The 12,981-nt window shown below is 33.9% G+C and overlaps 1 protein-coding gene across 8 annotated transcripts in view; it reads left to right on the top strand.

The window, feature by feature from the left end:
* DDHD1 (DDHD domain containing 1) overlaps nucleotides 1-12,981 on the top strand; it is an 85,672-nt gene that overhangs the window by 23,990 nt on the left and 48,701 nt on the right. For 2 of the 8 annotated variants that reach the window (XM_070593091.1, XM_070593089.1), the window contains exons 2-5: nucleotides 2,853-3,026; nucleotides 3,654-3,674; nucleotides 10,288-10,389; nucleotides 12,301-12,429. In XM_070593091.1, coding sequence (XP_070449192.1) covers nucleotides 2,853-3,026; nucleotides 3,654-3,674; nucleotides 10,288-10,389; nucleotides 12,301-12,429 — 426 coding nt within the window. The remainder of the gene's footprint in view (nucleotides 1-2,852; nucleotides 3,027-3,653; nucleotides 3,675-10,287; nucleotides 10,390-12,300; nucleotides 12,430-12,981) is intronic. The other 6 variants (XM_070593093.1, XM_070593090.1, XM_070593095.1 and 3 more) reach the window with 3 other exon arrangements.

The raw sequence follows: 12,981 nt of genomic DNA, 5'->3' as shown, positions 1-12,981 counted from the left end.
GATGAATTTGAGGGTGATTTAGGAGAAACAATAAACAGTACTTAGCATGTGTTCAGTTACAGTTGTAAGAAGCAAGTGAGGAGGAGGTATCATGGCTGACTCCCAGATTTTTCTCTTGGGTTACCAGCTGAATACTGTCAGCACACCATTCACTATGATAGGGAATACAGGTAGAGTGACAGATTTGTGTTCTGTTTTGTTTTGTTTTTTCCAGAAACTTAGTGTGTTCCATGACTTTTTGTGATTCTAGTAACTGTTGATCTAGCTACTAAGAGATGTTTAGTTGGCAGTTGAATATTTGGATCTAGAGTTCAAGACAGAGGCCTGAACCAGAACACTGCAGTACTTGACAGCATTACTGGTGGAATTTAGGGCTTAGGTAAAGCAAAGTAACATTGGATGACAACTATAATTTAAAAAATAGTAAAAAATAAAAATAAGTAAAGCTTAGATAAAGCTTCCAAAACATCTATCCAAAGAATACATATTTAGATTTATTAGGCTCAAGAGAGGAAAAGATTTGGGAGTGCAGATGTGTGCTATAAACTTGCTTTACTCGTTCTAACTCTGCTTTTTATTTCCATGATTTTTATGGGCAGACATGGTTGGCTCTGGTTTCTAAGTCTCATAATAGACTGGCAATATAAAGTTTCCCAGATTATTTATTTTAAAATTAGCAATACAACTAAATGGCCTGTGTTTCTTGGGGAGAGAGTTAAAAAGAGACTTTTCCTATTTGAGAACATAGGTTGCATTGTGTATTAGAAAGAGCTTGAATGAACTTTGAAGTCAAATTCTGGTTGGAATCTTGGTTCTCACATTACTTAGCTATGTGCCTTTAGGCAAGTTACTTAGTTCACTAAGACTCAGCTTACTCATTTGTAAAACTGGGGTAATTATAGCTGTCTTTTAAGCTTACTGTTAAGATTAAATGAGATGAGCTTTTGGGTCTGGAGGATAATGGCAACTGTCCAAATCTAAATCTCCACATGTCCTCCCCAAAAGCCGTAAGACCAAAAAGGACCGCATACACACATATATACCGTACATAACTCACACCTTCACCATTACTACAAGAGAGACAGCGCTACAAATGTTAAGTTATTTGCATGTGAAGAAAGAGCAAGTTACAAGAGCTCCTGTTGCTGCTACAAACCTCTGAGTCTGGAGAAGAGGGCAAGGAGAGGCTTAAGAGACCATGAAAAAAGGGGCGATCATAGGTTAAAATGAAGCACAAAGTCACCCTCAGAAAGAAAACGTCCCCACGCAACTGGCAAAATACAAACACAGGCCTAGGACTTAGTATTTCATAGCACTAGCTAGAGGGAAGGCATGTGAAAGTTAGAGGGATGGGAAGTAGCAGCATCAGAGAAACATTGCTCCTGGGAGAGAAGAGAGAAAGAAAGGTGTCCTTGGGAGCCACGGCAATGAGAGGGAAGAAGGAAGAAAGAAAATTAGGAGTCCTCGAGAAAAGAAAGAGAAACAAGGCACACCAGTCCAATCTCCACCCACCACCACTCATCCCCACCACCACCACCACCACTATAACATTATCCATTTAAGGAGCTGCTTTTACTAATATGAAGAAGCAGACACTCTTGAACTAAGACCTCTATCCATAAAATGCTTGGGAATAGAATTAAATAAGATACCGTACAAGGCTGCTTTAAGAGGAATACAGAAAATGTGATTCAGTACATTTCCGCTAATAAAAATTCTCCCCCCAAAAGCAAACACAAAACAAAGAGAAACTGTATTGTAATACTCCAACTGAATAAAATGTCCTCAAATAAACTTGTGGACATCCTAATAGGGACATTGATGTAAAGAAGCAAAATGACCAAAATAATGAAAACGAGATGCAGAAGGAAGTAAAAACCTTCAGAGAGAAAGTGGTTGAAATGGAATACAGGCAAAGGAAGACTGAACATACTTATATTGGAGACCCTGAAGAAGAAACAGAAATCAATGGAACAGAACTAATTATTAACCATAATCCAAGGGAACTTTCCGAAATAAGAAAATAACCGAAATCTCCATATTAAAGGGCCCACCTTGGACAAACTGATCCAGAACAATGAACTCTGAGTCATGAACTATTCAATTTTAAAGACTAGTAAACATTAGATTTTAATGACAATTTTTTTTCTGGAACTCCTGGTGGGGAGGGAATCACATTACTAATTAAAAAACTTAGGCTCATGTCACACTTCTCAAGAACAATACAAAGGAAGGCTACAATAAGGCAGCATTTTTAAAAACTCAGGGAAACAAAATTCAAGCTAGCCAACCTGTCCTTCCAGTGTGAGGGCTATAGATAAACAGCTTTGAACATGAAAGAAACTAGGAAATAGTTATAATTTAGTTGTAGCTCCAAGACTAAAACAGTGGTGGAGACATGTATATAATTGTTACTTGTTCTGACAAAGTAGAAAGAACAAAACTAAAACTGAGTGAGTGGAGAGAGAAGGAGAAATAAAATAAGATCATTCCCTGTTGTATAAGTAGTAAGGCGGAGTTAGAGACACCACTGCACATGGGCGGGCCAGGTAGTTAGGTGAATAAGCAAAAGAGATGTAGGGCGTTCTCAGATACACTCACATACACGTGTGCTCATCTGCCTCTAATGCCAAAGTGATTCTGACATGTAACATTTAATACAAGTAAAGTTATATACTGTGAAAAATTAGCTACTATGGCTTGAAGTCTGAAATTGAAAATTTTAAACAATTCTGTTGGGTCGTGAAAGTCTGTTTTTGCCACAGCAGTAGCAAAATATAAAATTGTCGTTACTATGTCTCTTTCTGGGAGGTGGATCTTAAAATGTGTAATTCTGTGATTTCTCTTTTCAGAGGCCGATAAAATACCAGTAATGCGTGGACAGTGGTTTATTGATGGTACTTGGCAGCCTCTGGAAGAAGAAGAAAGTAATTTAATTGAGCAAGAACATCTCAGCTGTTTTAGAGGTCAGCAGATGCAGGAAACTTTTGATATTGAAGTGTCAAAATCCATAGATGGAAAAGATGGTAAGACCAATTAATACGTTTAATATGTTCTGTAAACCAAGTAAGTTGTTGATAAAGGTTAGAATAGTTCCTAAATTTGACACAGTAATTCAGGAGGGTTAGAATTTATAAAATTTTCTGATTTTAAACATTTGCTTATTATTTTAGAATTTAAAAGTGCTGTGAATTTCTGAACTATCTTAATTTTATTTTACTTAATATGTATGTTCGCTGGCATGACACTAACATGATTTCCTATAAATGTACAAATTATCATGTACTGTCTGAATTAGTCCTTTTAATAGTTTTTTAATTATCAAAGAAAATTGAACTTACAAAAAATCTCGTCATTATATCAAAAGAGCAGTTTTGTTAATATTTTAATGCTGATTCTTTTCCTGAAATTTAAAACAACTTTAATTTCCTTTGTGTAAGTACCTCTTAGCTATCTCCATATTGATAACCATATCAGTTTTTTAATTTGAAACAATCTCCTTATATTTCCTTATTCAGCATTTGGATACTTTGCAGTAGTCTAAAATATCTGTGTAATAGCCAGGATTGCCATGTTTTGTTATGTCTGATCTTGAGTAAAATTCAAATTGTGTGGTACAGTTAAAAATACTTCTGTTGTTCCATTTACTGCAGGCAGTGGGATCAGCTATTCTGGTGAGTATATAAGTACAGGTGGATTAGAATTTGTAGATTTCTGTAAAGTTTTTTTCCTAAAAGCACTTATTCATCTATGTTTGCTTTTATTTCTTGGCAAGCCCTTGGTTTTTTGGCAAGCCCTACTGAATCTAGTGAATCAAACTGCAAATTGATTTTTCCTCTTCCCTTGTAAAACATCTCTAGAGCAGAAAAACTCAGTATTGATCAAGTAATTCACAGAATGTAGCTTGGAAAACATGAGTTACATGGTTGGAAGTAATTGTTTGTATAACGTAATGTCAAAACAATAAGCTTTGGCTTTTTTTTTTTTTTTTTATTGTTAGTGATATCCAAGTCTTTTCTCTCTCCTACTCTTTGCTCTCTTTTATCTCTCTCCAAACATAGACACACACACACACATCACAAGCAAGGAAACTGTATGGTTTAGCTTATACCAAATTAAAATATCTTTTGTATCTAGTTGATTAAAAGTCTGCATAACTGAGGAAAGTTATGGCTTCTGAATAAATTGGCAATTAAATCTAACAACTATATGGTAATAGTTGTCTATTGTGTGCCAGATGTCATACGCTAGAAATTTTAAATATCTCATTTTTCTCTTCTGTAGAGTCAAATCTGTCCTTATTTCACTGTAAAATTCATGCTCGAGATTCTTACATGTCAGTGTAGAAAGAAGCTCCGGGTCTGCAGGGCAGAGCTGTGTCCATATTCCTGCAGACTACCATGGAGACAGCACTTTGGTTACAGCACAAATAGCAAATTTTACATATCTGTAATCTTCTGTCAGTGACTAAAGTATTTTGTAACCTCTCATCACCACTAACAAAATAATCACAAAAGCCTACTTCATAGTGTTTAAAGGACTGAACCTTTTCTCATACTTTCATTGCTGTTGGAGAAGGCCAAATTCTGAATTTTTTTCTTTCTGTTAATTCTCCTTAAGTCTTGTCTCAAAAGTGCGAGTTCACCTTAACAACCCAGGTTACCACCCAAATTCTTTACTGTTAATGTATGAAAAACCCGAGAGCTTAGAGATAAAAAAAAGGATGAGTATGAAAAATAAAAATATAAGTAGATTGTTCTTTCTCTTACTGTATTGAAACGGTTTTCCCACTTGCTCATTCATCCTGTGGAGGCCAGTCCCGAGCTCTGTCTCGTCTCTAGATCCCATCTACTTGGAGTCTTGTTTCTGTTACAATAAAAGTTAGAATTTCTTGTGTCCTCCTCACTACTTTTCCCTAAGGAAACATTAAAAGTAGCAGAATATTTCAGTTTTCTTCACAGTGCCCTGATTGTATGAGCCAGTCGTTTAAAAATAAGTCTGATAAAAGAACATGGTTTATTTGTATGAGTAAATTTTCAGTATGTCTTTGAGTGTGTGTGTTGATTCTAGAGCATCAATCTGGGATAATATAGTAAATTTTTTTTGCTAGCTTTAAGGATATACATTGAGTGGTAAAATTCAAATTAGAAATAACAGGAAATTGGTAAACTTTTAAAACACTTTTGCATCATCTTTCAAAATGATGATTCTTTGAGGTTTGTTACAAGAAAAATTGATTTTTTCAAATATGCTGTGGCGTATAGGTGAAACATCAGCATGTTTTGTTATGAACAAAGGTTATAAGTTTGATTCAGTACATATTCTCTTGTCATAAATTTCCAGCCGTTTTATTTGTTATTCAGTATTATGTAAAAGATTTATGTGCTAAGATGTGACATTTGACTTTGAAGATTATGGGAAATTTTATAGTACCTTTGAAAATTATCACTGGTCTTAAGGAAAGAACATTTGCTGTCCAAAAAGCCACCATTGTTGGAAAAATAACTCAAATTTACCACAGCTACAAAGATAAAAAATATTATAATCTTTTATTTTGCTTCTTACCTCCAAGTTTCTGGAATTCCATATTTCATTAATTTGAGGGGGGAAAAATATGCCTTTTCCACCCAGATTTTCTCATGTACATATAATAAAGCCTTGGCTCTTCATATTGTCAGGAAATTTTGAATGCTTCTGTGTGCAGATAGTGCTGTGTTAGGCACTCGTGTGAAGAAGATAAGACATGGTTTTTGACCCTCGAGCAGTTGTAAACCTCTTGGGGAAGCAGAGCCTAGAGATGAGAAGAGTTAGAGAGGAAGTCCAGATAACACAGTGACTATCACACATTCTGAGAAGAGATTTGCAGTAGAGAGAGGTGATCACACTGCGCTGGAGGTACTCCAATGAAGCTCTCTGGAAGAATCCATTTAAAAACTAAAAACATTAAAAAATATTATATTCAGGAACTCTTATTAAGTGCTCTAGGAGAATTTCTAAGAAATTAAATAGAGTTCTAGCCTTGAAGGACGTTAAAATAAAATACTAATTCCTTTTCTTCCTGACCTTATCTGTGTTTTAGTTAGGGTAGCTGAGCCACAAATTAATTAGATATATGTAGAATTTTCTCATTAATTTTCCTACTAATCTCAAAGTAGCCTTGTATTAAATAGATTGATGAAATTTAACATAGCTTTTTTTAGCATACAGATAAAGATAACCCCAAAAAATGCAGTCGCTTTTTGTCATTTAGATACTTTAATCTAAATTTCGTTTTCTCTGAAAGTTAAAATAAAACTTGATTCTCTTCCCACCACACCACCTAGGCTAGGAAACATTTATCTAGCAGCCTAACAAATGAAAGCCTAGAGTTTCACTGGGGATGAATTATACGGATAAAATCAGACCTTCAAATAAGTAATTTTGTAAATACTTAAGCCTTGTAGTAGATTAGCATTTCATCATTTTATAATGTATATATCAAAGTGATCATCAGTAAAAAACACGTGAACGAAGTAGGTTAGTCCTGCACCTCAGTCTGGCCAAAAAATGCATAACCTCAATTCAATTGTGAGAAAATGTCACATAAACTCAAATTGAGGGACATTGTACAAAATAAGTGACCAATACTCTTCATTAGTGTCAAGGCCATAATTAAGTAGATGGGGGCATCCTTTCACAATGTCTAAGTATATCAAATCACCACGGTGTACACTTCAAATATCTTATAATTTTATTTGTCATATTTATCAATTGTACCTAAATAAAGCTGAAACTTTTTTTAAATTGTCAAGGTCATGAAAGACAGGGAAAGACTGAGGAATTTTTCACAGTTTAGAGGAGACTAGGGAAACATGATAGTAAAATGCAACATGGCACCCTGGATTGGATCATAGAACAGCAAAGGACGTTAGTAGAAAAACTGGAGGAATCTGAATAAAGTCCGTATTTTAGCTGATAGCATTGTACCAATGTTAATTTTTTTGTTTTGTTAATTGTACTATAGTTATGCTAACATTAGGGGAAGCTAGGTGAAGGATATATGGTAACTCTCTGTACTATTTTTGTAACTTTTCTGTAAATCTAAACTTATTAAACAATGAAAATTTTTTTCTTAAAGGCCATAGAGGGACTGGTCCCGTGGCTTAGTGGTTAAGTTCATGCGCTCCACTTTGGTGGCCTGGGTTCACACGTTTGGATCCTAGGCACAGACGTATGCACTGCTTATCAAGCCATGCTGTGGCAGCGTTCCACGTAGAGAGTGGAGGAGGATGGCACAGATGTTAGGTCAGCGACAATCCTCCTCAAGCAAAAAGAGGAAGGTTGGCAGCAGATGTTAGCTTAGGGCCAATCTTCCTCACCAAAAAAAGAAGGAAAAAAGGCCATAGAGGAATTAAAATAAAATAGTAAAAGATATTTAATTAACCCAAAAGAAACCAGGAAAAGAGAAACCAGAAACAAAGATACCGATGGAACAAAGAGAAAATGAATGGCAAACAGTAGACCTAAATTCACCCATATCAGTAACTTCAGTAAATGTAAGTGTACTAAGATTCCAATTAAAAGACAGAGATTGACAGATTTGTTAGGAATCCAAGGTCCAACTATATGCTGCCTTAAGAGTCACACTATCAATATAAAGTCACAGATAGGTTGAAAGTAAAAAAAACAGACTTTTTACTGTTCAGCTAATTTGGGATGTTACAACAGCACAACTATTGATGGATCTGTAAGAATTTATAGCATTTAACAATTTGGTGTCTAAAATGGATAAGGATATCCTAAACTGTGAATATAGAATTTCAGAAGTCAAAATGCTACGAAGAGGTAAGGAGTGCTAACTCTTTCCAACCAGCTTTCCTTTTCCTCTCTCTTTGGTGACTAAGAGGATTCCCACCTTCTAGCTTTTAGTCATTATTTAACTTTTACAAGTGGGCCTAACTAAATTTCCTGAGATCCAAACAGGTTACCAGTTTTCTCCTAGTTGGCAGGTTTGAGATGTGCAAGCCTCCTTCCTCTGAAGTTGAGGTGATCTGAGTTGCCAGCATTTTTAATAAACGGAAAGGTTACTGAGTTGGTACATCCTAGGGCTTGGTATGTTGTCAGCAACCCCCTTTCTTGATACTCTGTTGCTTTCAGAATTATGTAATGAAGAAAACTACTTTGAGATGAATTATAGTAAGGAAATTAATTGGAAATATTTTAGTACTTTAAATCTTTTTCATTGCTTTGTAAGACTTTACTATATAAAAGAATTTTTATTAAATCTTAGCATTTAATAGTTAGCATTTTCAATTGTATTTTGAGTTTTTGCATACTGTTGCTAAAACTACTTAAGAATTCCTAAGTAAATCTTTCTTTTAGAAAAGGAAAAAATTAAGTAACTCTTTCTGGCACTTAAATTTCTCTTCGCTGTGATCGCTGTTTGGGTTGATGGTAAACCTCTTTGTCTCTGCAGTGCTGCGGTGGTCCCCCTAATTCTGTGCTCTGGGTTGATAAAAGATAAAGCTAACTATGCTACAAGGTGTTGTAACAAATAAAGCAAATGACTTTCAAGTGAAAATAAGAATTATATTTGAGAAGAAGGTTAAGAATTGTGTCTATTTAATTTTGTGAAAATGTTTTAAATAAATATGCTTCTCTGTTTTTGGTATAATGAGGTGTTTGTCTTTTTTTAATTCTTAAATTACCCTATTCCTTTAGAAAGAGTAGCTTTCTGAAAGTGCATAATTTTAAAGTGTGGTCAGATAGTCCATATGTTTCCTGTTAGTTCTCTTTTAGTGAATGTGGAATTGGTTCATGTTGTTTTACTAGTGGATTTATAAAATCAGGTTTTGTTTCTTTAAATAGTAGAGTCACACATATATGCCAGTTCGATCTCCTTGCGTGTTAGCTTTTTCCTAGTAAAGTTTTTGTTTGAAAACGTCTCCTGCGAGTGGTGCATCTGCTTTCTCCTCACTGACTGATGGGAAGGCACAGGAAAGAGGAGACATTTTCAGTGAAGAAGTGGCTTCACTTGTCCTTTTCCACCCTTGCGACAGTGAAATGTTCTATAATCCTTATGTTACAACCCAGCTTTTAATCCCACTCTAGTTTTTTGCAGCCATCTAATTAGTATATATAGTTATAAAGTGCCTTGTAAGCATTTCTCAATTTCCTTTATTGCACAAATCTTTAAATATACCTCATCTGTATATACAACAGATTTTTAAAATATTTCTAGTAATAACAAAACTTAAATATTTTCATATTTGAGCAGTGTTTAACCTTTGAAGGCCACATTAATGTAGAAGGGAGTGAAGGTAAAAATCAAATGTGTTAGAACATAAATTTGAACTAAATCATAGATTCTGAAGTTCATTACCTGAACTGTTAAGAAACTGATTTGTAAGCTTCAATTTCAAGTGGATTTTTAAATAATTGCTTATTTAGAACATAAAGAAATTTATTGATATGTAACTAGCAATATTTGACAGGGAAAATGTTGATTTTAAGGTTATCTACTGATTTGCCAAATATCAAGTCTGTGTCTGGCTTTCCTCTATGTTGGCTGTTTCATGCTTACAGGATGTCACAGCATACATTTTTACTAATGATTTTTTTTCGTCATTCTATCACTAATAAATCTTTCATTATTTTATCATTTATAAATCAGTTAAAAGTAGAGCTTCCAATTTGGGTGAGTTTTTTTTTTTTTTTTTGGAAAAGTTTCATTTTTAAAAATCTTCAACAGCTTGAACAGAGTTGTGGAAAGAGTTTTTGTTTCTTTGGGAAGGCTCCATTATACTTCAGTAATGGAGAGCATCCAGTGAAATGTATACTGTGGTATCTTTTCAACAAAGCTGCATTAAATGTTTAAAATGTTATTTTTTACATTCTCAGTTTGCACATTGGTTGTTGGCTATGTCATAGTTACAAATTTGGTGAAAGTAAATAACCTTAGTATTGTAAAGATGAGATTTGTAAGTCTCTTCGCATACAAAAATGCCATGTTGTATTTTTTATTCTGTCTGTGTAAAGACATTAAAAATGGTGCTCACATAGTTGTCTTCAACTGATAAATTTAGATATCATTTGTTTTTTTCCTTTCAGTAGAAGTAGAGCATATATTTGATAAACATTAAACTAATGTTTTGCTTCACTGATTTTTAAGTAGAAATTATATAAATAAAGCCTTTAGAATAATGTTTGTCAAATACAACTCATTTTTCAAAGTTAATTCAACAAAAAGGCAAAATAGCAAACCTCATTTAAAATTTACTTTGAAGCTCAGTGTTTTTGCTTTCTTAGTTGTCTACCACCTCCCTCCCTTCTCCCTCCCTTCTCTGTTCAAATGGAGAGGATATAAGGAGAGTACAGATGCGGCAGGTCTTAAGCGAAAGCGTTCCCAAGGTACAGTAATTGTAGTTTTATTTCTCCATGTAGTTATGTTCCTGGCTTAGAGCATTGAGTTGTATTTAGAGCATAGAAATTAGTAGTTATTTAGAAACGTATCATTATGCTGTTTTGCTTAGTGTTACTTAATTATAAGAGATATAAGCATCCGTAAACGATGTGTATAGTCCACTAATGGAATGTTGCCAATATTAAGATGTTTTACCTTAAGACAGTATGTGGATGATTTAAGGAGGAATGAAATTTTGTTGACTTAACACTATTTTCTTAATATCTTGGTCTTCTAGTTTCAATGTTTTAAGCATATGATGCTCAAAATAGTTTTAGCAAAAATGTAGTTTAGAAACAGTAGATAAAAAGGGTTAAAGTAGTGACTTTGATCAGCCATAGAATTAGAAAAGTAAATTGTTAAACTCTTGCAAAAGACTTTTTTTAATTTTTGAAAAGTTCTTTTATTTAAAAAGCTGAGTTTGTGCATTGTATTCTTTGGAACTGAAGATATTATTGTTTGTTACATTAATTGTATTTGGTCTTGTGTTCAGTGTTGGTAATGTGTCCTGGCAGGTAAGTAAAATATAAATTGGTTTTTCATTAAATTTTGAAATTGCATTTGTAATAGAACTAAGAAGTACATTTTCCTGGAAAAGATCTACTTTTCTGTATATTCCAGAGGTAATAGGTTTTCATAAAAATGTCCTATGATCTTAGATCTTGATCAGGGCTGTGTCCTTTCACATTTAGCTTGAGGTTATTTTCAACATGTCTTCAGAACAGAAGAGTTAGACTACCTGTAACCAGCTATTAATCTCTTTGTACCTCCGTGTCTTTACATATAAATCGGAGATAATACTTTGCTTCAAAAGGATTTTAAAAAAATAAATTAGGCTTAGTGATTTGAGGGTGCCTGGTTGTCTGTGATTTGAAGGTGCCTGGTTGCCTGCAGATGGGTATGTGAGTTTTTCTTACCTTTGTACCAGAGATATAGAGGAAAAGTTTAAGTCATTCAGATATAAGTATTATCAGATTACGAATTTGGTGGACCTGCTATGACAATTTTCTTAATCCATTGCTTCCAGAAACATTACTGAACTTATGATACGTGCCAGGTGCTGTACTGGGACTGTGTTTGTTTCTAATGATTCAGAATGATTACAACATAGTCCCTGCCTCACGGAGCTTATATATTTCTGGAGCATGTAGGTTTGATTTTTTTTTTTTAAGAGCTCATTTTCACCAAGCGTAGCTCAGTTAGAGAAATGCAATAATCATATTGATTTGAACATCATAGTAGAAAAAAATTTCGATTTCTTACTAAAACATCTTTCAACTTTGGATTTCTGTTGTGGTGAGCAATACCCAGGGATAATTGGCCTTAATATCCATTCCAAAAATACCTTACGTTCTAATAAATTAGATTATTCTCTTCCCAGTTTAAGGGTAAATTTTTTTTTCCTCCGAGTCTTGTTTTGTCTTGCATGGAGTGAAATTGTCACAGATCCAAAAATAAAATCAATAGAAGAAATGGAACTTAAGTTTCTTTGTCAAAGCTCTTGAGGACTTTCATGAAGGTATATATCCCTTAGACCTAAGGAATGGTCACACCACCTGGGAAAGCAGTTCTTTAATAATTGAAACATATTAACTACATGTTAGAGTTTAAAATTATGGTAGTTAAACCAGATTTTCCATATTGTTCTAACAAGTTGCCCTTCTCTGTAGCAGGTTTAGTCATTTATAAAATAAAGTGCCTGGTCTATTACTTGATTCACATCAGTATGCATTTCAGTGAAGTATGTTTTTATTCAACTGATTTCAAATATTGATTCAAAAATCTGTGTATTACTGATTTTTCACACAAACGAAGTTTCTATTGGAGACCTTCAAATTACTTTTTCCTTTTTGCAACAGCCATTCACAGTTTCAAGTTGAGTCGAAACCATGTGGACTGGCACAGTGTGGATGAAGTGTATCTTTATAGTGATGCAACAACATCTAAAATAGCAAGAACAGTTACCCAAAAACTGGGATTTTCTAAAGGTAATTGTTATAAATATTAGTATAGTTTGTCAAATTTGGGGGAATCTTACTATTCTATTCAAAATAGACTATTCAAATTCTGTTTTTAGTATATTTTAAATATGTATTAACTTTAGTGACAGTTACTCCCCTGTTAAACGAAACTTTTATTCAGATAAAAGAGTTGAAATGTATTCATCAATAAATAATTATATCTTTAGAATGGTCAGACAAGATTAATAAATATCTTTTATACTTCTGAAAGCACAAAAGCAGTCAAAACTGAGGCAGTGATTTGAAAATAAAACATGGCAATTGAAACATGGTGTCAGGAAAGATGAAGACTGAAAATTCTCTGTTGGATTTAGCGAAATGGAGGTCATTGGTGACTTAGATGGATTGATGGGGTGGAGGCCAGATTGGCACAGTATGAAGTATAAGTAGAAGGTGAAGAAATGGAGGCAGTGAGAATAGTCAACTCTTTAAAGAAGTTTGACTTAAAGAAAAGAGGGAAAAGAAGAAAAGAGGGAATTTATTTTGAAAAAATAAATTTTTTAAAAAATTTTTGTCTCA

This window comes from Equus przewalskii, chromosome 25, assembly GCF_037783145.1.
Source record: "Equus przewalskii isolate Varuska chromosome 25, EquPr2, whole genome shotgun sequence".
Classification (NCBI taxonomy): domain Eukaryota; kingdom Metazoa; phylum Chordata; class Mammalia; order Perissodactyla; family Equidae; genus Equus; species Equus przewalskii.
This window is presented reverse-complemented; position numbering and strand designations above follow the sequence as displayed.